The sequence below is a fragment of the Vipera ursinii genome (genome assembly GCF_947247035.1).
Source record: "Vipera ursinii genome assembly, chromosome: 1".
NCBI classification, from domain to species: Eukaryota; Metazoa; Chordata; class Lepidosauria; order Squamata; family Viperidae; genus Vipera; species Vipera ursinii.
The window spans coordinates 25,227,031-25,254,248 of NC_139512.1; the positions used below are offsets into that span (position 1 = coordinate 25,227,031).

The 27,218-nt window shown below is 37.7% G+C and overlaps 1 protein-coding gene across 3 annotated transcripts; it reads left to right on the forward strand.

Annotated features, from left to right (window-relative positions):
- Nucleotides 1-27,218, forward strand: EXOC5 (exocyst complex component 5). 3 transcript variants are annotated; one of them, XR_014494259.1, is made up of 19 exons: nucleotides 1-209; nucleotides 5,497-5,591; nucleotides 6,555-6,702; nucleotides 10,166-10,360; nucleotides 11,739-11,803; nucleotides 14,520-14,548; nucleotides 14,660-14,769; nucleotides 15,983-16,027; nucleotides 16,317-16,457; nucleotides 17,459-17,541; nucleotides 18,794-19,003; nucleotides 20,661-20,808; nucleotides 21,511-21,619; nucleotides 22,993-23,113; nucleotides 23,728-23,814; nucleotides 24,108-24,216; nucleotides 25,320-25,401; nucleotides 25,886-26,101; nucleotides 26,838-27,218. XR_014494259.1 is itself a non-coding variant. In XM_083378099.1 (19 exons), the coding sequence occupies exons 2-19, from the start codon at nucleotides 1,973-1,975 to the stop codon at nucleotides 27,024-27,026; spliced, it is 2,178 nt and encodes a 725-aa protein (XP_083234225.1). In that variant the 5' UTR covers nucleotides 617-1,257; nucleotides 1,401-1,972; the 3' UTR covers nucleotides 27,027-27,218. The 3 variants fall into 3 exon arrangements, 2 of the variants coding, with proteins under 2 accessions (XP_083234224.1, XP_083234225.1); XM_083378099.1 differs by lacking the exons at nucleotides 1-209; nucleotides 25,320-25,401 and adding exons at nucleotides 617-1,257; nucleotides 1,401-2,050; XM_083378098.1 differs by lacking the exon at nucleotides 25,320-25,401.

The window sequence follows — 27,218 nt, forward strand, 5'->3', positions numbered from 1 at the left end:
CCTATGGTTGGTTTCCGAAGGAGGAGGAGTTGGAAGTTGCCGCCGCCGCCGCGGGAACGGCGAAGGCGGCAGCTGGAGCAACTTCCCTGCGGGAAGAGACAATGGAGGAGGCCTGGGCTGGGCGCCGGCCGGCCGGCCTGAGGGGACGGATTCGAGAGAGAGACAGCGACGCGAGCGCCCTGGCCGCGGTCACGCCCGAGCTCTTTGAGGTAAATATTGGCGGCGGGGGGGGGATGGGGAGCCCACCCTCCCTCCTTTTCTTTCCCGCTGCGGGAAGAGGAGCCTCGCTGGGGGAAGAGACGGCAGAGGCCGCCCCTGAGAGAAGCCGACGGCCCTCGCCCGGGGCAGCGGGTGGGAGTGATTGCCTCCGGAGGAGGGCGGGGGCCAGTTAAGTCGCGTGCGGCAGAAAAGTTGTCACGGGAGAGCGAAATCCTGTACCGGCGTGGTTGTGTGTATGGACTTCTTTTTTTTCCCCTCCCCCAATACGGAAGAGCGCCTCTGGCTCACACACCTTCCCGTCTAATTGCTCTTTCGACGGGCTGCTGGCGCTGGCCCGGGGATGGGCCGTCCTGTGGTGTGGTGGGGAAGAAGGGAGTTGGTGGGGCGAGGGGTCTGTCCGGGGGGGGGGGTTCAGGAGGGGAAAGGAAAGAGGGAGACGGGCCTTTGCTGGGAAAAGAGGGCAAAGCGTCCTTCGCAAGTGCAAGAACGAACTATCCCGGGGATTGGAAGGCTGGAGGGCGAGAAAGAGAAACGGGGTTATCTCTGCGAATCGGAAGGTGCTGAAAGAGAAACGGCGGAGACAGAAGAAGAGGCGGGAACGAGACCGAAGAGACCCGGTGGAAGCCGGAGAGGACGAGCCACGGAAGATCGCCGAGTCAGGCTGAAAAAAACCGCGAGCGGCCGCTTTCCACCGAGCCACGCTTTACCCCTTAACGGTGTGTCGGCGAAGGCCGCAGAGCCGATTCCGGGCAGCCGCCGGAGACGAATGGATGCTTGACTGGAGACCGGAAGAGAAGGCGGAAGCCCAGACAGGCCGCCATCAGACTCCGAAGGATGGTTGAGCGAGAGGAGGGAAGGGCTGAGATGAACTGGAACGTGGCGCAATGGGCAGAAAGAAAGAAAGAAAGAGAGAGAGAGAGACAGAGAGAGAGAAACGTGGATGGGGAACGACTAGGAACCGAAGAGGCCCGGAGGGAGAAGATGAGGGATGAAGAACGGGGAAAGTTGGAGTTTTTGGAGAGCGGAGCTTAGAACAGCGTTTCCCAACCTTAGGAACTTGAAGATGCGTGGACTTCAACTCCCAGAATTCCCCAGCCAGCATAGCTGGCTGGGGAATTCTGGGAGTTGAAGTCCACGCATCTTCAAGTTCCTAAGGTTGGGAAACGCTGGCTTAGAAGAAGGGTAGCCGCGGGTGCATTGCCTGAGACCGGTTGAGGGTTGGGAGACGAAGAGAAGTATTTAGGAAGTATTGGCTGTGCAGGAGAGGTGGGGGAAAAGAGGAAAGGAAAAAAAAATCATGGAAAACTGGGGGGGCGGGAAAGAAAAGTGAGGAGCGGATTAGAGAGGGGATTGCGGAAGGCAAAGGAGCCTATTGAGTAGGAAGAGGTGACGGTAGACCCTCCCCCAGACCAAGAGAGAGATGGAGGAGAGAAGTAGTCACTTACAGAAAGACGAATGGAAAGTGAGTAGGATGAAGGGAAAAAAAAAAGTTGGAGAGGGTAGAGATGGAAGGAAGTGTTTTCATTGATAATAGGATAGGGTAGTAGAAGACCTGGGAGAGAGAGGACAGGATGATTGGAAGCTTGGACAGTCAACTAACCATTGCCCAGGTGAGAGTGGAGCAAATGAGAAAAATGTGGGCAGTCGCTTAACTTGCTGCCCAGAAAAGGAGCAAATGGGAGGATAGGAAAGAAGTGAGGAGGGTGGAATTGAAGAAGAGTGGGAGGTAATAGGAAGTTGCTGGGAGTTCTTAATGCTTAAAGTTCTTCAGTGTGATTGGAGTGAAGAGATGTCTGAAGAAGACCATCAGGATAGTGATAATCAGAGAGAGGTAATTGCAGGCGATGGGGCAAGCTGTTCCAAGGGTGGGCGATTGGGAAATTTGAGACCAATCCCCTCTTCCAGCCTCCTGATCACACTTGAGTATTAGGCAGCTGGGTTTCTGGGGATCTAGCACCAGGTTGATGCTCTTAAATGCTAGGCGTGCCTTTATTAAGACCATCAGTTGTGACTTGATTGAGAATAAAAGGGTAGATGTGGCATATATTGAACTCTGGATGATTGAGGATGAAGTGCCTTTGTCTGAGACTGCTTGGGTTTCAGTAGCGTCCCCACTCCTTTAGAGGTGTAACGAAAGGGACCTGAAGGTGTAAACATTCTATGCAGGAGCTCCCCTCCCCTAAATTATTTTAGATATTTTAATACTTTGGGTATTTTTGTTTACTGTATTGTTATTGATTGCAAACCACTTAGAATCTGACTATTGTAGCATAAAAGCATTTGGAATAAATTGTATCCCAACTTGGCATGCAGCAAGGCAAGATTATTTTGTAAACAATGATTTGCAATAAAATTTAGAATGGGAATGAGTGTAGAAAGAGATGTTAAAGATGGTACAGTAGAATGGGGATGGAATATAGGCTTCCAATTGTGTTCATTACAGTCATGCTATCTGGAAAGATAGTTTAACAATAATCTTATTTTTAATTCCTTTAATTAATGTTTCTCCTTGCAAAACTCCATTTTGTTTGCAATTGGTGTTCTTAAGAGAGGAAAAGCTTGCACAGTAATATTGATAATTAAATATTCCAACTCCATCAGCTATTCTGATTCTGTGACAGAGCATTCTAGCAATCCACAGCTGTGGAATTTTGAACTGAGAATCATTCATTAAAATCCTAGCTACTAAGGGAGTAACAGATCAATATTTAAATTAAAGGTCTTATAGGCTCCTATTTTCATAATTGCATCTACAGCAAATGTTTACGTGGTATGAAGGGAATTCATTTTCCAGGATTGTCTTAAATTACAATTATTCAGACATAGCACTCTGCTCTAAAAAAACTGGCAATGCAAACTTCTCTGGGCATGTAATAGGAGCAAAGTGGGCTTTGAATTTACTTTAGGAACAGAGTTACCTGGGGCTTTATTTTTCTGGCCTTATTTGCTTCCATTAAAAAAAACAGAGTGAGCATGTCTATAAAGTTATGGTCAGAATGATGTTAGTAGTAAAGTATATAAAGGGTACATATAGGGAAGGAGGCATGCCCTGGAAAATAAAGCCTCAGTTGAAAATGAATCTACAATCTTAGCTCGTGCCAAAACATGGACAATTCAAAATTAGTCTTCAGAATATTTTTTTAAATAAAATTATATAAATGTCCCTTCATTAAAAAGTCACAATCCTTCCTCCTGCTGCATCTGATTTACTGGAAAGTAAGTTCCATTGACAGAATTCATGTAATACCTGATTTTTTTAGCATGATGTGTGACACAGGACTCCTTCATTTTCACTTAGTATTATGTGTGAACCATTCATATTATTAAAAAAGACATAGTTAAAATAATCCTCACATAATAACAAAAGCTAACTATTACATACAGGACTGCTGGAAATATTTCAGGATGACACAATAAAATCAAAAGAATCAATATCCCAGAAGAAGCAGCCAGGAATAGATAACAGGGAATCCATAAAATCTAGCAAACTATAAAGCCATGTTTTAAAGCCTGTTGTAATGGCTAGTCTTTTTTTTTAAAACAACAAACCCACCACATTGCATTAAAAGTGAATTAAGATTAGTTGCCATGACATTGTTTTGTGGAGCATGTGTTTACTTTTTGAAGATTGCAATTGGGAAAGTCTTTTTCCTAGTCTTCTGCTTCATGAAGATTTCCAATGTTTATTTGTAATTTTAGAATGCAGATGTTAGACTTTTCAATTTGTCAGATGTTTTATGCTGGTAAGAGATCTTTGTGACAATCCAGAAATACCAGTTAGTACGGTACTATTTCATTTTGTGTAAGTAAACCTGCAAAAAAAAAGTTTACATATTACAAAATTCCAATTAAGAAGCTACAAAAACATCAATAACTACAGCCATACTATCTTTGTCCAGAAATGAGGGACTTGGAGAAAGGTAATCCATAGTGTCTAGTAAATTACCTTGTACTGTTCTGTAGCTTCAAACATTTCAACGTAATAGATTCTCATATCACTTCTGGTAGAATACTCTGGAAGTTCAAGTTCAACAGCTTCCCAAATTAGAGGAAAAGAATGTAAGCGGACTGGTTTTTACCATGCAAGTTAATTTACATGAGTTAACTCAAAAGACAGCTTTTGCTCTGAACAAGAGATCAAATGTTCAGTGGTGTTTTAGAATACCTAAAGGTGATCAGTCTCAAAATTACGTTTGATTCAGAAAAGCTTGTTTTTCTTAGTGTTTTTTTAAAGCCCACCTAATAAATTAGATTTCAATGTTAGATTTAAAAAATAAGCAAAAAGTCTGCTTGTCTTTTTCCCCCTCAAATGAAATTACTACCAACATTGTAATAATTTTATATTTAAACATTTTAACAAAGTTATCATTAAAGTGTTCTATTGATAGGTCTGTATAATTATTGCATTCTGTACACTTAAAGTTTGAATTAAATTAAAAAATTTAAAAATACAAATAGCTTTTCCCAAAGACTTACAGTTCAGAAATGTCATGTAGAACATGAGGGTGACCAGGGTTTGGGGTTTGTAAATGGGCAAAATGGGAGTGGTGAGATGAAAGCCACAACGGTGGAAAAACTGGCACAGTGTATTTAAGAAAAATGTTGAAAAAAATGAGTCATGAATACAGCTTTGATGAATTGGCTTCTTAAAAGCTTACCTCTGGTAATTTTTGGAAAATGTGGATGCTGGAATATGTGTACTTATACTCTACTCTTATCAAGTGTATTCTTGTAAACTTATAAGGCAAACATTTAAATGCGAAAGGAAGTTATGGAACATGAAATTGCTTTATATTAAGGCAGACCACGCTTGTATGAGCAGGTCCCTGAAATATGAGATGGAGTTTTTTTATCACTGTTGTTGAGATCCTTGTAACAGGATAAATTCAGGATTTTTAAAAAGACACCTTCATTGACCAATCGTTTTGAGCTATTCTGTGGGAAAAGCCCTCCATATGACATGTTAGCCTTAGGGAATGACACTGTTGAATGAGTTAGTAGTAAAGTAGACTGAACTTTGTTATTGACAGGTCCTGAAGTATAGAAGGCTGGCATTTGTTACTGATGCCTGCTAATAATGCAAACTTTAAATGAAATATTTAAAGTTTTTAAAATATTTAGTTTTTAGATTAAATGCACAAATATCAGAAGTGCCCTTGGTCTTATTACATAATTGCAGAAAAAATGATTTGAATAACTTTTTTTTAAAGATGTGAATAATATGTAGACTATATTTCCCACTGTAGCTTCTTGTAAAAGACTCTCTTGTATGACTAGGAGCCCTTTGTAGCAGATGAGTACATTGAACGCTTGGCATGGAGGACTCCCGGTGGAGGCTCTCGAGGTGGCATGGAAGCTTTTGATCCCAAAAGGTAACACTTAGCTGCGTGATCTAGCCATACAGTTTGTACTTTAACCATCTTTAGTATAGGACAGCCTTTCCATGATTCAAAGAAGTATCTAGTAAGATTCTTAAGAGATTTTCAGTATAACTTAGAAAGTAGCAAGGGAACAGTTTTTCTTTTCAAAGCATAGATTGGAGAGCAAATGGATCTTATGCAGCCTACCAACTGATCGTTTTAGTTTTTGTAAGTGATACCAAAGGTTCAGTGAATTAATTCCTTTGGTATATAACTCTATATGGGCAATAATATGGAATAAATTAGGGGCATATAACATGTATAGACTTTTGTATTAAGGAGAAGAAAGTATAACAGGATAACAGAGGTCTTCAATCCACTGCTCAGGCAGGAAACCCTATACCATTTCAGACAAATGGTTGTCCAGTCTTAAAAACTTCCAGTTGGAGCACCCACAACTTCTTGAGGCAAGTTGTTCCACTGGTTAATTGTTCTAACTGTCAGAAAGTTTCTCCTTAGTTCTAGGTTGCTTCTCTCCTTGACTAGTTTCCATCCATTGCTTCTTGTCCTGCCTTCAGGTGCTTTGGAGAATAGCTTGACTCCTTCTTCTTCATGGCAACCCCTGAGACATTGAAACACTGCTGTAATGTCACCTCTGGTCCTTCTCTTCATTAGATTAGACATACCCAATTCCAGCAACCATTCCTCATATGTTTTAGCCTCCAGTCCCCTAATCATCTTTGTTGCTCTTCTTTGTACTCTTTCTAGAGTTTCAGTATCTTTTTTACATCGTGGCGACCAAAACTGGATGCAGTATTCCAAGTGTGGTCCACCCAAGGCACTGTTTGTCAGTCCTATTTTGCAAAGTCTTTGTGATGTTTACGTTACCTTATGTTCTATAATGTCTCATTTTAGTACCAAGGATAAACATTTGCATATTGACACCTATCTTATTAAACTGTTTATTCTCATCAGATTGCAAGAAGAATTTGTGAATCATATCAATGAGTTGAAGTTGTTGGATGAACGAATCCAAAGGAGGGTGGAAAAATTGGAGCAACAAGTCCAAAGGGAAGCTAAGGAGTTTGCCAAAAAAGTTCAAGAACTGCAGAAAAGCAATCAGGTAAACACAAAGACCACAGATTCTTTCATTGCTCTGATTCACTTCAGTAAATTATACCTAGAATGGCTGAGGTTGCACATTATGCTTCTCCATAATGTGGTTGATTTGGTTTTGGTTTAAGTGTGTTTTGAACCCAGCTGCTATGGTTTGTAAAATCATGGTTTAGAACTAGGTGTTAACTTTCTGCTGAATTCTGTTGTACATGTTTCATGAAAAGATATTATTATTATTTTTTTTTTATTGAAAAGTTTTAAAAAATACAATTTTCCTTTAAGAAACCCCCCTTCCCCCTCCCTCCTCCCCTCCCTACCTCCCCCCTATCTCCCCCCCTCCCCCTCTCCCTCCTCCCTCCCCTGCCTCCCCCCCTCTACTTCCCCTCCTCCCCCCCCTCCCCCCCCCTCCGACTTCCCAGAGCAAAATACAAGGTATATATCTAAAAAGCAATCATAAACAATCATATACTAACAATTATAAACTCTAAAATCCATCACTCTCTAGCTTATATAAAGTAAACCAATCCTTAACAATACTAAATATATATAAAAAACTAAAATAAAAGAAAACTAGCATCATTCCCATCTATGTTCTTCCACATTTCCCTATTACCTAAACATATTCTCATTTACACATCACAAACACCTATCCCTATTAACCTCTCTAGCCAAAATAGACTATAATAGATAGTTCTTACACAAATTAACCCGCATTAACCCACAAAACTTTCTTCCTCTTCCTCTGTAATAAATTGTCCATTAATTCCAAATTAAAGATTCTGTTACCATACATATCATCCCAAAACTTTTAAAAACACAACTACCACTTGTCTATAAGTATATTGTGGAAGTTCCATAGATTTCTGCTGGTCTTATTTTTTTGTCTTTTTTGAGCGTTTTAAGGCAGCACGCGTCACCCTCTGTTCTCTAATATCATCCAAAAGAGTTGCAGCTTGAACTCCTCCTGTACCCTTCTCGTCTATCAGTCCATCTTCATCCTCTTGATGTTCTCCTTCTCCAGATCCCTCTGCAGCTTCCAGAAGTGTTGATGGGGTTACATTTAAAACATTGTTGTAAAAGTCATGCGCTTGCTTCACATTACCCAAACAGTACCTTTTGCCATCATACATGAAGCTCAGCCCAGCTGGGATCTCCCATCTGAACCTTATATCCCTTTGCTTGAGCTCTTGCACAAGAAAAATAAAATCCTTCCTTCTCTTTAAAATCTTTGGAGGAATTTCTTTTAGAACCAAAACTTCTTGACCAGCAATCACAACTTTGGTATCATAGGCAGCTTGTATAACTTCATCTCTAACTTCCCTTTTTACAAAATAAACCACCACATCTCTAGGCAACTTTCTCTGTTTAGCAATCCACGAATTCACACGAAACACTTTGTCCATACCTTGTTTTATTTCAGATGCTGGATGATTCAATACCCCCTCAAAAGCCTCAGAAACCAGCTGCTTTAAATCTTCCTTAATATTCTCTTTTAGGCCTCTAATTCTCACAGCAAACTGCATCTGGTAAAATTGGGCCAGACTCTGTTCACTATCCATTTTGTCTTTTAAATCTTCAATTTCCAAAACTTTTGCTTCTAATATAGCATTCTTTTGAGTCAAGTCTTGCACTTGGTCATCCAGCACCTCCACACATTTAGCAACTTTATGCACTGAGGACAAAATGTCTGCCTTCATCTCTCTAAGTTTCTGTTCCATCCTTTCTTCCATTCTCTGCTCCAATTTCTCCAATTTCTCCTCCATCTGTGCAAATTTAGCACCCATTGACTCCAGAATTAACTGGGTATGTCTTTCAAGATCCTTCGAAGTCAATACATCAGGAGAATGCAACGCCTGCAGTAATGATTGTTGTTGCACCGGAGAATTTCCAGCACTCCGAAAAGTTCTAGGGGGAGGTTTAGCCGCCATCTTTTACTTACAATTGTGACGCACTTTCACTTTAAGTTTTAAGCAAAGTCCATCAAGCTTGAGAGTAAAATAAAATAATCTTCTTCATCTCTTCATCTTTCCCTCTTGTACTGCTCTGCCTGCTCTTTTCCTTTCATAGTCTCTCCTTCAAGCAGGGATGGTCGCAGACGCCTGGCTCTGCTCCATAAAGTCCGGAGCAGAGACGCTAGCCAGCTGGGAGCAGCCCAGGCTACGGGGGAGTTCAATCCTTCAGCCGCCCAAGCTCCAAGCTCAGGCGGCCCCGGAGAACTCAACCCCCACCTGGGGGCTCACCCCCTCCTCTTCTCCCGAGGAGGGGGCTTCAAATTCGCCCGAACAGCTGATCGGCGCTGTTTCGGGCGAAAAATCACACAGCTGAGCTGCGGGCAGCCCGGGAAGGCTGTCTCCGGCGCCACGGAGCCACCGGAAGCATGAAAAGATATTATTTTTATTCCAGGAACATTTAATGCAGTAACAATTTAGGTACATATATTAATCAATAAAGGGACGCGGTCGCTCAGTGGGTTAGGACGCTGAGCTTGTCGATCAGAAGGTCGGCAGTTTGGCGGGTCAAATCCCGAGTGCTGCGTAACAGAGTGAGCGCCTGTTATTCGTCCCAGCTTCTGCCAACCTAGCAGTTCGAAAGCACGTAAAAATGCAAGTAGAAAAATAGGGACCACTAAGGTGGGAAGGTAACAGCGTTCCGTGCGCCTTTGGCGTCTAGTCATGCCGGCCACATGACCACGGAGTCAACCTCGGACAAGCGCTGGCTCTTCAGCTTTGAAACGGAGATGAGCACCGGCCCCTAGAGTTGGAAACGACTAGCACGCATGTGCGGGGGAACCTTTACCTTTACCTTTATTAATCAATAATTCCTGTTTCCAGCATACTTAACTGTAAACAAAATTTGAGAAATATTTGTCCTTTATTGATCATGACAACTCAACTTACCTTGATATCTCTATACCTTTCCTTATAGCAGACATGTCAAACTCATGACGTCTTGTGACATTGTGTGACATATCGGACCTTTTTCCCCATTGCCGGCATTGGGGTGGACACATCGCGACGTGTCCGGCCCGCAGGCCAGCAGTTTGACACCCCTGCCTTATAGGGAGAGATTCCTTTTCAGTTGCTTTAATTACATCAAATGAAATATCTGCAACTATTAACTAGCCCTGCTGGAATATGGACAAATATATGAAATTTAATTTCAAACTTGTTTGGGGGTCAGCTTGATATAATTCTAAATTTAAGATGGAAACTACATACTGAGCTTTGTAATGACCCATTCCAAGTATTTTATTTCAGTGGAATTAATTTGGTTCAAATTAGTTAAAATGCTATTTTTCATCAGTTGATTTTTAATTTTGGTGGGTATTTACACATTTTGGAGAGGTTTGGCTGGGTCCTAAATCATCCTTTATACTGGCTTCTGAGCTTTTACTTGAACTGAATGTTATTAAAGAACTTGATTTCCATTCATTATAGAAAACACAAACATTTTTTGTCTATTTTTCCCAGGTTGCCTTCCAGCATTTCCAAGAACTAGATGAGCATGTCAGCTATGTGGCAACTAAAGTCTGTCACCTAGGTGACCTGCTGGAGGGGGTAAATACACCAAGACAACGGCTAGTAGAGGCTCACAAACTGATGAAATACTTTAATGAGTTTCTAGATGGAGAGCTGAAGTCTGACGTTTTCACCAATCCTGAAAAGGTAAGACCCATCAACCAGATTGAATGAGGTTACTCATGATAAACTGAGTTGCCCTAATTATAATTCTTGCTAAAACTTTTCCACAATTTAACTCCCCGGTGAGCAACTTGTCCAGGCTCCATTGTTCTTGAGTGCAGATTAACTTCATTTGTCTGCTGATTCAGCTATTCTCAGTGTGGCAGTGCTGTCACTTTTTCATTTGCAAAATCATAAGCAACCTGAAAGAATGCTAAGGAAGTAATCCTTTAGAATGCCTTAGAAATCCCTTATATTCTTCTTCTGAACATCATGCCCTAATTCTTCCTACTTGTGAATGAACATTTTTCCACACATGATCCTTGAGAAATCTCTCAAACAAAATCTCTTTGTGTAGATAAGTATTTTCAGGGTGTGTATTTAGATTTCTTCTTAAGGCATACAATGAATACTGAGGTGCATTGATAAAACCTAGCAGATGTCAGAATTTTTTTCTTGTGAATGTAACTGCACAATTTCAAACCAGGGTATTATTTTAATATTGGCCATTTTAAATAGGGCACAACTACTAGCCACCTGCTGCATCTCAGTCTGGAAGGGCATTTGGAGTAGGGCCCTTGAAGGTGATTCTAGGCTATGGTTAAGTATATATGGGAAGAGGCATTATTTCAGATACTGTGGTTTAATAAAAAGCCATTATTCCCAGCCTTTTAAATAACAGCATAGGAACTGGCAGCACAACAGAATTTAAGGAGAATGTGTTTTCTGTGTGAGTTGCTTATACCTTATCCCTGTCTTTCTTAATCTCAGGACACTTATGCTCAGGACAAATTTCTTGGACCTACCAAATGCAGCAGAGCTGGGAAAATATTTCCCAATGATCTCTCTGACCCAGTTATATTGCATGTCTTGCTTTTCTTGCCAGATCTTACAAGGCTTTTTATAATTCATACTGAAAGCTGCTGAACTAGTAGAGGCACACTCCCAAATCAAGTTCCTACTGTAGGTTATTATCACAGTAATCAAAATAGTCTTAGTTCTTCATTCCAGATGAAATCCTGACTGAAATAACTCCAAATAACAAGACATTCTACAGATGTCTTAGAGTTATGAGGACACCAGTTTCTTGATCAGCTTAGCCACTAGTAGTATTTGTGAGACTGGCAGATAGTTGCCAGCTGTTACAAGGTAAGAGAGGGTTTCTTTAAGAATGGGCCATCACTGCATCTTTTGGGCAGGAAAGAACACACTAAAAATGTGTCGGGAAATACTTCTCCAAATATTTCTGATTTTTACAAGTAAGGGGCATTGAAGACAAATTAAGGAAGACATTGAGTACAGAGAACAAATGATATCAGATATAGATCTCTCTTATAGTAAATGTTATGTCTTTTCCTTATAGATTGAAGAGGCAGCTGATATTATCCAGAAGCTGCATCTGATAGCACAGGAATTACCTTTTGAAAGGTGAAGTGTGACTGATAGCTATAAGTTATCTTTGATTTGTGTTTGTACAAAGCTAGATTTTAATTGATTCTTTCTACTAACATTTTGGGGGAAATGAAACTCAATAGTATGATGAATTAAAATGTGAAACTTAATTTTAAAAGAATAGGTCAATAGCCCACTAATGTTTAATATTAATTCTATCAGAGGTGGAAACAATTGAGTGGTTTATAGTGCAATTCTGTGCCCATTCCTTGAAAAGTAAGCTCCGGTATATGCAGTGGGATTTATTCCCAGGTAGAAGTAGGTAGGTTTGCAGCCTGACTTAAAACGTAGGAGGCACATTTTACAAAGATCCATGATATTTAAAAATCTTTTAAACATATTTGTTTATATATATATTCATTTAATGTATTTTATACCACTCAGCTGTTGAAGTTCTCTGAATAGCTTTTTAAAAATATAAAATATAAGTAAAATTACTAAAAAAAAATAAATTGAAGGTAAACCAACAGCCATGCAAGGATCTTAAACACATTCTGAGTGTTGTTAGAATAAAAAGCTTAGGACAGCAGTTCTCAAATGTTTTGGTTTCAAAACTCTTTTACATTCTTAAAAATGACTGAGGAGTCCAAAGAGCTTTGGTTTATGTGGGTTATAAACATGGATATGTACTCTATTAAAAATTAAAACTGAGACATTTAAAAATATTTATTGATTTGACTATGGACCCTCTGAAAGGGTCTTGGAATCCCCGGGGATCTCCAGACCTTTTTTTTTTTTAGAATTGGTGGATTTAAGGATTAGAAAAAAAAAAATCTTCATTTGAAAACGCTAGAATCACTGGGGAGGGCTTCTGTATCCCAACATCACCACTGCAAAATCTTCTGTCCAGTAGCCACCGTCTTTTCTTTATTCAGAAGTCTTCAGGAGCTGGTCTTAGTAAATGTTAGATTTGTTTGGCAGAAGCCACTGCTTCAGGTGACCTACAGCCAAGCCACTTAAAGCTTTAGTGCCAACACTTTGCTTCTCTCTTTGATCAGTTTCCAAACGTGGTTTCCTGTCCTGCCCTCTGGTGCTTTGGAGAATAATTTGACCCCCTTTTCTTTGTGGCTGTCTCTCAAATACTGGAATACTGCTATCACGTCACCCCTATTTCTTCTTTTCTTTAGATTAGCCAAACTCAAAACAAATAAATGAAACAAATGAAATGTGCTAAAACTTCAAATAAACTTAGCATGTCTTGAACAGTAACCTCTCAGTCATCTTGCTTAAAGTGGTAGAATCCACTTATAAAACTTTGTTTTGTTTCTGCTGTGTGCTTATGGCCACAATTTCTGTAAATAATATATATATATATATATATTTAAAGCTGGAAATTTGAGTTGCAAAAAGGATGGTCTGTCTTTCCTTTAAGGGAGAGTACAGCCTCTTTCAGAACAGGTTAACGGCAAATACTTTGTTTCATCTAGTTAGTATCACCTGGCTGATACTTCAGTCCATATTTGTTTCTGTTTACTTATGGCTCTTCTTGAGGATGAGAAAGAATGCAGCATTCTTCCTGAAGTTAGTGTTTGTTTTCCACATATTTGGGTGTATTCATTTATTTATTACTTGGAAATTTCTTCTATTTGTGTTTATTAAAGGAGCTTTTCCATCATTCTGTTTGGATCTTAGCCTTAAAATAGCGATAGCACTTATATACTGCTCCATAGTGCTTTACAGCACTCTCTAAACAGTTTACAGATTCACCATATTGCCCCCAACAATCTGGGATCTCATTTTACTGACCTCGGAAAGGACGGAAGTCTGAGTCAACCTTGAGCCGGTCAGGATTGAACTTCCGGCAGTGAGCAAAGTCAGCTTGCAATGCTACTTTCTAATACTGCCCTCCTCAAACTATAGTGTGTAACTGAGCTTGGTAGTAAAAGAAAAACCTCAGAATGTGTTAAATGAAATAGACATAAAAGAGAGCTGCATTGGATAGGAACATAGGAAAGCTTGAGTGACACTGCTAGAAATTGCATTTAAATACACAGCCATCATACCATATTCTTTTGGGATAGATAATATACAAACCTCAAAAAGGATGTAAATAAGGACAATAAATTACCATCATAGAAAAAGAAAAGGCAATACAGCTAAATTTAGTTTACATCAGTGAGGTCTTTTAAAACTATGTACAATTCTTAGGCATCTATTAGCAATATCACCAAATATATATTTTCATATTTGCAAAAGTTAGACAAGTTTTGCTGCTATTAGGGTTGTACACTTGGAGACCTGAATCTTAGCACTATTGACTAACACTTGGCTTCTCTTGTGAGTCCCTGGTTTGGTAATAATTGGAAGGTGTTTTCCTGGGACCAGAGCAGCGCACTGGTTTATTTTATTTTTATTTATTAAACAAATTTATATGGCCACCCAACTCACAACAGGTTTACGTGCTCCTCATTGTATATTTCATATGCTAGCTCAAAGTACCTGTGGTTGCCACCAAGTACAATTTGACAGCGAGTTGCCCTTAATCTTATTTTCTGTAAGCGTGTAATTATATGGTATAAATGATCATGGCATTCATGCATTAATTTTTCAAAAAGCATTTTGCTTTGTTCTTGGTGTTAGATAGCTAAAATAGAAGCATTGCATCCAAAAGGTACACCTCATAAATGTCTCATGGTTGGAAGATTGAAATCCTAAGGCATGAGTTTTATTCATTGTTTTGTTTCCTTCACAGGTTTTCTGAAGTAAAATCTAAAATAGCAAGTAAGAGTGCATCTTTTATTTTTATTTTTTTAAAAAAAATAATTCTGCTGCTGCCACTTAATCAACTCTGACATGTTATTTTATTTCCTTTATCTTCTTCCTTGAACTCAGGTAAGTACCATGATTTAGAGTGCCAACTAATTCAAGAGTTTACCAATGCACAAAGAAGGGGGCAAATCTACAGGATGAGAGAAGTAACTGCAGTTTTGCTACATTTTAAGGTAAGAAGTCTATCTCTAAGGCTGTAATGTTATACATATTTACAGAATCTCTTCTGTAGTATTTAATTCTGATAAACTATGTTTATATTGAAACTCATGATGACATTTTTTTCCCAGTAAAACTGTGTAGCCATTAACACACCAAAATATTTCGTCCCTATTGATTGTTTGTATTCTAGTAAACCTTTTTATTCCAGGAATAGTACTTTCTTTTGTCACTGCAGATATGACTGCTGGATTATTTCTTCATTAATTCCTTTCTAGCATCGGTATGAAATTTGGACTGTCTTTCTAAAAAAACCCCTTCCTCTTAACAATCTATCTCTTGGCTATGTCTCTGTTGATAGAAACTGTTTGAGTCAGACGTTTGTGTGTAAGTTCAGACTGATAGCTCTTATAGACAGAGGTGGAAATTTCCTTCTATGCTACTCAAACATCCTATTTTGCATGTGTTTATAAGTGCTTGTGTAACAGCTCAGTGACTACAGCTAAGTGGGATTAGGAGCAATAAGGATATTTAGTAGTATATTTTGATTCTGGGTGACACAGTGGCTCAGTGGTTAAGATGGTGAGCTTGTCAGCTGGAAAGCTGGCATCTCAGGTTTGAGACCCGAGCTCCATGCGATGAGGTGAGCTCCTGTCCTTGTCCCAGTTCTTACCAGCCTAGCAGTTGGAAAGCGTACAAATGCAAGTAGATAAATAGGTACCACTTAAAAATAACAGCACTCTGTGACATTATGCTGGCCACATGACCGTGGAAATTTCTTTGGATAGTGCTGGTTCAATGGATTTGAAGTGGAGATGAGGTCTGCTCCCTATAGTCAGCAATGAAGTAAAATCCGCCTGGACTCCTTTACCTTTTTTTATTCTGATCTTATACATCACAAGAGGACAAAGTTTGGTATTCCTGAACATTGTATTAAAATTGTCATCCTGAATGAGTAGCAATTGGTCCATTGCTATTGATTTAACTCAGGAGACAATGGCTCTGAGAGCTATTGAATTGGGGAAAATAAATACAGTAACAGGGATAGTAGGTAAAAGGCTTCATTTTATGACCGACAGCTGTTTGGCTCTGTTGTCATCCAAGAGACTAAAAAAAGAAAGAAAAAGCCAGAAAAGTAGAAATTCTCTACCTATTTTTTAAATTAATTTCAAGCAATAACTACACAGAACATTTAACTACATTCCAGAATCTTTTTTTCTCCCATAGGGCTATTCCCACTGTGTTGATGTGTATATAAAACAGTGCCAAGAGGTAAGGATTTGGGTTAAATATTACGTTGTGTATATATTTATATGAAATGCCTATACCAGTAGTTCTCAACCTGTGGTCTGCGGACCCCTGGGGGGCGGGGGGCTGCAATGTTGTCACAGAGGTTGACAAAAGAAATGGTTTATGACTTAAATCTTGAGTTAAGTCTGGGGGGGGTGTTCATTGCAACAAAAAGGGGGCCCTGGTGAAGAAAAGTTGAGAACCAATGATCTATACAATAGATATAAATATTTTAATGTAGGAACTCTCTTCTAATTTTTCTGTGATTCAGGGTGCCTATATGAGAAATGATATTTTTGAAGATACAGCCATTCTGTGCCAGAATGTGAACAAACAAGTTGGAGATATATTTAGTAGTCCAGAGACTGTAATGGCCAAACTTATTCAGAATATCTTTGAAATTAGACTTCAGGTAACTTACATGTGTTCCTATTTTTCAAAAAAGCTACATGCCAATATAATAATTGCTTTTGGGAAAACACCTGTACCAATTAGCAAGAATACATTATGTATGATTGGTAGCCTTGCCAGTCTTTCCCAAAACATTTCTTTCCATTTGTCATGGACATTGTCTGATAATGGACATGATGACTTGGAATTATGGGAGTTGAAGTCCCAGATACTTGGAAAACATCAGATTGAAGAACACTGTACACGTCTGGTCCTTTGCGCATGCATACTTTCTCTTGATTCAAGCTTTTGTTAAATTTTCCAGTCTTGGATGGTTCACCCAACATGTGATTCCCAGTTGTACACGGACAGTCACGGCAGAGGATCTTTAAGGGCATGATTAGAGAAGACTGGAAGGTTTTGTATTTAAAACCGAATGCTATTTCAGACAACTGATCTTAAGATGCTTCTTTTGAGTGTTGGTTATAATTAGTTTTATTTTCTGTTATTCCTCTGCTTAGGAGATGTTTTGCTTTATGTTTAGATTCTTGGATTTTCTGTCTAGCTATATCTATAAGCATAGGGAAAGAAAAAGAATGCTTAAGAAAACTGAAACCTAGTGCTTCTGATAATGCTCTGCATTAGAATTGGAGAACAGCAACAATGTCAAAACAGTGGTATTTCTTTTGTAATGAATGAAAATGATTTGTTTAATATGAAGTCCATACTGTACATCTGGTGAAAATAATGCAAAGGGTATCAGCATGTCTGTATTTGTTTTCTTTTTGTTCTCCCTCTTTCCTACCCAGGCTTTGGAACAAAAAGAGGCTAACAATGGTTAGGTTACAGTGAAAAGACAAAATTCAAACGACGCAGAAATGCGCTGCAAATGGGCGCATTGCAATGTTGCCGCTGATTGTGATGGAAATTTCATAACTGAATTAATCTGCATAGAATATATATTAAGGAACTTGTATTCTTAATGGAAAGGAAATAATAGAATATTGGCCTTTATTTTCACAGGGTTATATAAAAGAACAGTTAGAAGAACATAAGAAATCAGATGCAGAGCAATATCTCCAGAGTCTTTATGACCTGTACACAAGGTTGGTTTTATTTTAAATAACTTAAAAAATAAAGCTATAAGAGGCCCAGATATGATCATCTCATTTGATTTGTCCTTCTGCAGTTTCTGTGTATATGCTGTCTTTTTTTGAAACTCTGGACGTGTCTTTGTGCTGAATATTTTTTTTTGCTTTAGTTTATATAGTAGCATGGGGAAGCTGGCTCTGTATGTGCATAATACTAAGGTAGAATTTTCTTTAATCGTAAGTTTTTTTTAAAGCAGGATCGTGAAGGAATTATTTTTACACATCAGCAAATTAATCATTAATCATCAGCCAATTTCTGGTTTCATTTCTTAATACTCTTTCTCGTACCCAAAATAGTTCAGATGCCATTAAAAAAAAACAGGAATAGGTTCTGAGTTCAGACGTCAGAAAAAGACATGAAAGCAAGCCTGGATTCATAAATCAACAGTAAACTCTATGTTCAAATTATGATTTGTTTCCAAAAAGTAAACTGATTTGTATGAGTTTGAAGTTATGCTAAGCTAGAAACAAGGCACATTACGGCCTAACATTTTGTGTAAAACCCTCTTTCACTCCCATTTCCGACATAAAAGTTTGTTGCCTAACTGCTGATGAAGTGCTAACCTTTGTGTTAATGAGCCCAGGGCTGGAGTGCCAGAGTGCGGGGAAACTGCTTGAATAGCATGGGCTATTCTTGTGTGAGACAAATAGAAGTCAGTTGGGAAGAATTGGTTTTGGCATTCCGTAAGGGAATGTGAAAAAGATTAATTAAATATCTCTTGTTCTTACTAGGGTGATTTTCTAGTAATCTCTAATTCAGTGAACTGTTAAGGTCCATGTTTGCTTACTGGTAGATCTCTGGGTGATTTCCAGTAGGTCAGCAAGGATTTCTGACTTCCAGTTGTTTTAACAATAGCTATAACAAAATGACACCCCCGCTCCCACCCTCAATTACTTTACAGAAGGGAATTGTAGTGTTTTTGTGTGAAAGGACTATGAGCTGTGTTCATTTCTCATAATCAAAACAAATTCCTGGGCTGAGAATTCTTTAATTTTAAATGTTTGTCTTTTGCTCTAAGCTCCAGCTGCTGGATCTTGGGTTTCTAGATAAAATAGGCTTGAGTTCTGCCTACATTTATAATAAGGTTAGGTGCATTCTGACTCCTTACTGTGCCCCCTAAGAAGTGAACTTTTATAGATGTTATACCTGTATTTTACCTCCTGCAACTACATTGTTTTCTTTTCTTGCTCCTGCCTTAACATAAAGGACTACTAATCTTTCAAGCAAATTGATGGAGTTTAACTTGGGCACTGATAAGCAGACTTTCCTGTCTAAGCTTATCAAATCCATCTTTGTTTCTTACTTGGAGAATTACATTGAGGTGGAAATTGGTTATTTGAGAAGCAGGAGCTCCATGATTCTGCAGCGCTATTATGATTCCAAAAACCACCAGAAGAGAGCTATTGGAAGTGGAGGGTAAGTACTACTTTTTAATCTTACTATTGTTGTCTTGCATACTTGTAAAATTTGTATAAACTTCTTTAAGTATGTATACCTTGCTTAAAACGTTTGCATAATGCTAATGTTAATAATGGTTTGATTGTATAGTGACAATTACTGATTATGTGCTATCAAGCCAATGTCATCAGGCATTTCTTTTTCCATGTAGGACTTTAATTGGTGTTGGATGATCTTAAGCATTATTTTGCTAGGATGTAAATTAAGGCTATTAGTTAAAACTCCTTTCATATAGTTATATACACTGACCTTTTCCGGTCCGTTGGGTCCTGTGTTATTTTCCAGATTTCTTGGCATAGTTTGGTTAGATATTTTACTCATTCTTCTTCTGTTGCTTTCCATATTTTGGTAGATACTTTCTCAATTCCTTAGCTTTCTAATTTAATAAAGATTGCATTGCTGATATAATTTTGTCTTATGGTACTAAAGAGTCTTGTAACAAGGGTATATCTTCTTAGAAGTTGACATCTCTGGCACAAAAAATTCAGTGAACTCTTTCCATCTTTTTTTAAAAAAAACTTTTTTGAAAACATCAGCTACAAAACCAGCCTGATAATATGCAATGATGATATGACCATAAATGTCCTAACAGGGGTAACAGTGTACTCTCTTTGGAGGTTTCTATTATGGTTCTTCTAAAAGTTCTTAGAAAAGGCAACAAGAAATCAATAAAATCTTTAATACATTGGCAAACTAGCTACTATAGCTTAACCATGCCATACAGCCTTTTAAAATGCAAACTATATACATTACGGGTACAGATTTTATCCAGCAATTAATATGTCAGTGGAAATGAATTTCCACATTCCTGCGATGCTTTCTTGGATGATTTAACAGAATGCATACAAAGCTACTCTATTAGAATTGTGTCTTTTACTAAACCTGCACAATTAAGATCAGCTTCTGAAACCGCTATGTGAGCCTGGAAAAAGTTACAACTGCTTTATTAATTGAAAAGGCATTGTATGTGTTCCCATGTATGTATGTATGTATGTGTATATATATATATATATATATATATATATATATATATATATATATATATATATATGTATGTATGTATGTATGTATGTATGTATGTATGTATATGTATATGTATATGTATATGTGTATATGTGTATATATATATACATATATATATATATATGTATATGTGTATATATATACATATATATATATATATATACATATATATATATATATATATACATATATATACATATATATATATATATATATATATATATATATATATATATATATATACATATTTTAAAGAAGTTGCCCAATTTTAGCACTTATCTATTCATGAATGTCTTTGACTCTGCCATATCATACTGAATTTGCTTATGAACAACTGTATGTCTCCAGCTATAGAGGGTGCTCTTGATCAGTATTGTGGATTTTGATGCATCACAGAAAAAAATGGCTGTTTTTTAAAGGAGGTATATGTCAAATAATGTCACTTTATAAAAAAGAAGCCTTTTCCCCCCAGTGGAAGGGTATTTGTTTCTTCCATTTAATATGTAAATTTGTAGTTGATAATACTTGAAAAATAAATCAGAGCAAATTGTAACTTCAGTGAATAATTCTATTTGGGGCAATTCTTTTTTAGCATTCAAGACCTCAAAGAGAGAATACGACAGCGAACCAACCTGCCTTTAGGCCCAAGCATTGATACCCATGGTGAAACTTTCTTGTCCCAGGATGTTGTGGTTAATTTATTACAAGAAACTAAGCAAGCTTTTGAAAGGTGTCATAGGGTGTGTATATGCATAATACAAAGCTTTCTAGCTATTACATATTAGAGTACTCATGTAAACAATAAACTGTTATTGGTTAACTGTAATTCAGCTGCTAAAATAATTGCATTACCTTGTTTTTATGTTATCTTTATAAGTTAATTTAAGTAGAAAAATTAACAGATTATTTCATGAATTAATGAAAAAATATCATACCTTTTAGGGAAATTGAAGGGCCTGAATAACATTCCAGATAATTGCTGCTTATTGTTAAGGTCCCCACAATAGCCTTGCACCCTCTGTTTTGTGTAGGTTGAGTCTGGATACCAAAGGCCATTCTGGAATTTAGACACTCCAGCATTTTAAATTGTCTTAACATATTCCGAAGATAACACCTGTTTGTGAAAATCAGATGAACAAGAGAGGGACAATAAATGTTGCTTTATAAAAGAACAATAAATTGTCCAGAACAAGAAAAGTATAAGAAAAAGCAGTATTTGAGGCTTATTAGATATATCTCAATTTGTCTACACGTTGAGATATATCTAACACAAGAGCTGGAAATGACTTCAGATAATCACTAGCAAGAATCTGATATGTGAATGTTGACCTATTTTTCCACGATTACACTTATTTGAAAGTAGTCATATAAATATGTGCAAATGATTTCTAACCTATTCTCACTAGAAAGAGGCTGAAGTTGATGTTTTTCATTTTTAAAAGCTTTCAGATCCTTCTGATTTGCCAAAGAACGCTTTCAGGATTTTCTCTTTGCTTGTGGATTTCTTGTGTATTGAGCATATTGATTATGCTGTGGAAACTGGGCTGGCTGGTAAGTCTATTTCTGTTTTACATTGCAGGATATATTAGTTGATAAGAATGATGATTGGTTGAAGTAAATTTATAATCAGTAGCAACAATGAAAACTATACATTAAAAGTTTTAAAGGATCATTTAATTCCATAATACATTTTATTTCCACCTTCTATTGGTTCTAAATAGACAACTTGTTTAAATATCAGTCTGCACATGGTTTAAAATAATTCAGAAGATGTACATAAGAGCTAGTGAAAGGACAGAACCTCTGTACTATTCATTGGTGGCCCCCAGGGGGAGGTCCTTCTCTGTGGGCGCCCCGGAGCTATGGAATTGGTTACCGGTTGAGCTCCGGATGGCGCCCGACCTTCGCTCCTTCCATCGCGATCTAAAGACATTCTTAAAATACAATTTTCCTTTAAAAAAACCCCCCTTCCCCCTCCCTCCTCCCCCCCTACCTCCCCCCTCCCTCCCTCCCTCCTCCCCCCCCACCTCCCCCCTCCCCCCCTCCCCCCCCCCCCGACTTCCCAGAGCTGAATACAAGGTATATATATATAAAGAAAAAAAAAGAAAAGCAAACATAAGCAACCATGTACTAACAACTATAAATTCTAAAATCCATCACTCTCTAGCTTATATAGGATAAAACAAACCTTAGCAATATTAAATATATATAAAAAACTAAAATAAAAAAAACACTTTCTAGCTTATATATGATAAAACAAACCTTAATAATATTAAATATACATTAAAAACAAGAAAAAAAACCCCAAAATAGAAAGAGAAAAAAAAACAGAAAAAAAAGGGAAAAAAGAATTATTCAAATACTATATAATACTTCTCATCTAAAGACATTCTTATTTGAACAAGCCGGCCTGGCCTGATGGGGGTTGGGTGGGGTTTTTTATTGTTTTTTTAATATTTGTATTCACTGTTTTTAGTTGGGCATATGTTTAATTCCTTTTAACTTTTGTATTTTTGTATTTTTTATATATTTGCCCTGTTCACCGCCCTGAGTCCTCCGGGAGAAGGGCGGTATATAAATAAAATTATTATTATTATTATTATTAAACCTACCTTTAGGTTTCCGTATGATTCTGAAAAAAATAGATGTTGCTGCTTTAAGAGTTGCATTAACTTGAGAAAGTCAACTCTTGAAAATAATCACAATGTTCTTTGGATTTACACGAAAGCACCTTTTTCTGAATCATTTCCAAAGCATGTGCAGCTCTTACAGATAACCTTTGCAAAACAAATCATTCTTCTTAAAATGCTTGATAAATTTGTCCTATGATCAGTTGTATAATTATTACTGATAGACTGTTAATTGGAATTTTTTTTTTAGTCCCAGTGAAATTTTAATGTGTTGACATTTCATTTCATTTTTAGGTATTCCTTCTCCAGATGCCAAGAATGCAAATCTTTATTTCCTGGATATTGTAAATCAGGCTAATACCATTTTTCATCTTTTTGATAAGCAGTTCAATGACCATCTGATGCCATTGGTGAGGTAGATCATTTATTGTATCCTCGTGCCAAAAGTCATGTGGAGTTTGCATTCTGATTCAAAAATATTCCTTCTCTCAAAATCTTCCTGAATATAGCCATATCAAAAGTCCAGAGCCTTCGTTTAAATAACCTCAGTTTAGTCATTCTGTATCAATGGCTTCCCTTCCAAGGGATTGGACTTCCTTTTGGAAACTTGTCCCTGTTCACTTCATACCACTGTGTGTATTTTTTATAAGCAATAAAGCTAATGCTGTTTCCTCCATGGACTTGCTTGTGCTCTTCCCTGAAGTTGGCTAGTTTGAAAACGGAATGTTGAACCTAAATAGGCCTCTGATACTATCTAGAAGAGCTCCTCTTAGATCCTGAAAAAAATGTGTAACATTTTGTCTGCATCCTGCGTTCCCTGCCCCAAGTATTCTTTTCACATCAGTTGGATTGCTCTGTATATAATTTTGACATGAAAGCCTATTTTCTGAGAAGGGAAAATAAAAGGGAGATGAGCTAAAAAAAATCCTTGCACAAGTTAAGTGCTTGGAATGTTCAGGTTGTCTGTAGTTGATTCATACATTATAGTAGAGGGTTGATATTAACTGTCCATTCTTTAATTTATCACAGCTCTTCTCCTAAGCTATCTGAATGTCTTCAGAAGAAAAAGGATATTACAGAACAAATGGAGGTGAAATTAGATATGGGCATAGATAGGCAAGTGAAGATTTCATATTTTAGTTTCATCTTTCATCTTGTCCATTATTGTATTACGGTATTAAATACAGGACTAAATATTATGGGTGTTTTTTTCGAAAATTCACCACAAGGAGTATGTTAAATATTAAATAATAAAAATAATTTGACAGCCTTGTGTTCCTTCATTTTTGCAATTTCATGAAAATAGATACGCGTGTGCACTTCATTGCAACTTACGAAGATCACACTGCAACTTTGTAAAATTTAAAATGCTCTTTCTAAAACTACAACCTAGTATTTTGGTTTTGAAGGACACTGAATTGCATGATTGGACAGATGAAGCACATCTTAGCAGCTGAACAAAGGAAGACTGATTTCAAACCAGAAGATGAGAACAATGTTCTGATTCAGTACACTAATGTGAGTAACTATATATAGCTTAGTAAGTGATAAGTGGCACAGCAAGTAATTGGGTTGCTGCTGCTCCTGTTTCCTACAGTTAACTGTGCTTGGGGTATTCATTGTATTACCTTTCTTAATAGTAAAATTTTTCCCCACTTATCTAGGAATTCTGATGCAGGTTTTTTGTGTGATTTAAACGGAGGGGGATATTAGCATTTCCTTATACAGTATGTTCAGTGCTAATATAGAAATGTTTTTAGACTAATTGTATTTCTTCAAATAATTTAGATTTTCTTCAAGAAGTCTATGTCCTCTGTATATCGAGCCACATTATTTGCCATCATGATTTAGCAGCTACCACCAGCAGTCAACCTACCCTTTCTATAGAACAATTTATTCTACATTTCAGCTACAATAGGCCATATGCAGAAAAAGCAAGAGTGAAAATATTCACATTCCTTTTCTGAGAGCATAAATGACAGAGTTAGAACTCTGTTGCCATAGTCAGGTACAAAACCCAATAATTTTAGATCAATGCAATCTTGTGTTGTGTATTAGTTATAGAGTTCCTGATGAGTTGCAAGGTTTGCTTGTTTTTTCACCTTAGTTGTCTAATTCTTATAGCAAAGTAGCCAACAAATGGTTTTGTTTATCAGCTGGCTTGTTGCAGAGCCTAGTGCTGAATGGAGATTATTGGCCTAAGGTCACCTGGTTAGTTTGCCTGCCTCAGTGAAGAGTAAAACGTAGGTCTCTTTCCTCCTGATTCAGCACCTAAATTGCCATACTGTTGGTTCTCACGTTTACTTTAAATTAATTATGCCTAAATTAAGAGAGCCAGTTAGATGCAATGTTTAAGACATCAGGCTAGAAATTGGGAGACCATGAATTCTAGTCCAGCCTTAGACATGAAGCCCCACCAGGTGACCTTGGGCCAGTCATTCTTTATCAGTCCTAAGAAGAAGGAAGGAAACCACTTCCAAAAAACCTTGCCAAGAAAACTAGGAACTAGTCCTCACAGTGGCCAGGAGCCAGCAACTGAATCAAAGGAACAAAACAACATGCTATTTTAATAGAAATTTATTTTTTTATTGGAATTCAAATCTCTCTTGTCTATTCCACAGAGTAAATGCAGAATGATTCTGACATTCTGGATGACTTCACAATTAGCCAATTATATTATAATTATTTGTTTGAAGATTATAGGTTGGTGGATATGTGCGATTATTTTCTGTGAGTCATATTAATTTTACTAAAAGATTTAACTTTTAGTAAAAAATTGTGTAGGTTAGTGAGGGGCAGAGTGCTTTGTAAATAATAAACTAATGGGTAAGATATTCAAGGCAACAGGTCTTTTCAACAATGTATCTAGAAAATTAGTACAGTTTCAATTATAGATGTCTGAAATAGGCTGCAGTGTAGTTACTTCAGGTAGGACTGGTTTTACCAAGCTTTTTCTACGTAAGCAAACTGCTATCCATTGCAAAGATTTAAAATCTTTTAATAAAAGAGAGGTGGAGAGAATTTCATGTTCTGGAGGAAAAAAATCATCTGAAAGTGATATACTAGTTATTTTAATTGAACAAAAGTTGGTATCCTAGGAATTGCCCAGAGAGTCTCCTCTCACCCATTGTGTAGCTTTCATGTCAAGATGAATCTTTGCTCCTTGACCTCCTTGTTTATGTTACAGGCCTGTGTCAAAGTCTGTGCCTATGTTAGAAAGCAACTGGAAAAGATCAGGAATTCTATGGATGGCAAGAATGTGGACAGTGTTTTGATGGAGTTTGGTGTTCGTTTCCATCGCCTTATTTATGAGCATCTACAGCAATATTCCTACAGCTGCATGGGTGGCATGTTGGCAATCTGTGATGTGGCTGAATACAGAAAGTGTGCCAAAGAGTTCAAGGTGAGTATTGACTATTATTACAAATGCAATCTGACCTATGGCTCATGTGTATTGAACTGGCTAGCATAGGTATTGTTAAGGAATTTATTGTGCAAAGGTCTCCTTGTGCTACCAAAGAGTTGCACAGACAAGGAAGGGTACTGAGAGTAGTAAAAGTAACACACAAGAATACACTGAGTTATAAAAACAAAAAGTATTTTACTTTGAGGTGGTGTAGGAACAAAAATGCACAGTCAAAAATAAACAGTCCAGGTCATAAACAATAGCAACAGTCCAAACTACAAAGTCTTCTTACCGGTCCAGAGGTCAAATACACAGTTTAGGTTACAACAGTAGTAAACCAACAGCAGAGCAAAAACAGTAACAATAGAGATCAGTGAATTCAGAGAGAGAGAGAAGCTACGTTCCTAGCTTCCTCTTATGGCCATGAGAACACTTACACACCCATTGGCCAATTAACATCTTAAAGCCATAGCATTATGGTTAATATATTTTCAACCCAACATTGTAGGCTAACACCATATGCCTAACAGGTATGCTGTGGTCTTAATGTTTGTAGAATGAACACAGTTAAATGGCCTATCTCTCAGGTTTGTTGTGTCCCTGAACCAGATGACAAAAAGTATTGCATTAAGATATGTGTAAATAATTGCTAAAAGTGTTTAAGCTGATTTTCTGAAAAGTACCCCCTTGATATTTATACTGAATTTTGCTTTGCTTTTCCTGATTGTCACAGGTTGTGTTGGTATTGCAGCTTTTTGACACGCTCCATTCCCTTTGCAACCTCCTTGTTGTAGCCCCAGATAACTTGAAGCAGGTCTGCTCAGGAGAGCAGCTGGCTATTCTAGAGAAGAATATTCTCCATTCCTTTGTACAGCTACGCTTTGACTACAGATCTGCTCGTCTTGGTCGCCACTTCAGCTGAGCATGCGGAAGAAGGAAACCAAGCATTCACAAGGACTTGGTTTATCAGCAGCATACGAAAGTGGCTTTTGAGTGAAAAATAGAGTGTGGAGGTTGCTTGGACGAACAAACTGCCATAACTAAATTGGTCTTTACCACTGTCCTGTTTTCATCTTGCTTCTGGAATAAATAATCTTATCAGGTTCCTCCTAAA

What these genes read in the sequence shown, in the direction of transcription:
- EXOC5 (XM_083378098.1), top strand. Translation starts at nt 102, where the DNA reads ATGGAGGAGGCCTGGGCTGGGCGCCGGCCGGCCGGCCTGAGGGGACGG. An exon ending in GAAGCTTTTGATCCCAAAAG is followed by an intron (nt 5,592 to 6,554) that starts GTAACACTTAGC and finishes TATTCTCATCAG; the next exon opens with ATTGCAAGAAGAATTTGTGA. An exon ending in TTAGATATGGGCATAGATAG is followed by an intron (nt 23,815 to 24,107) that starts GCAAGTGAAGAT and finishes TTGGTTTTGAAG; the next exon opens with GACACTGAATTGCATGATTG.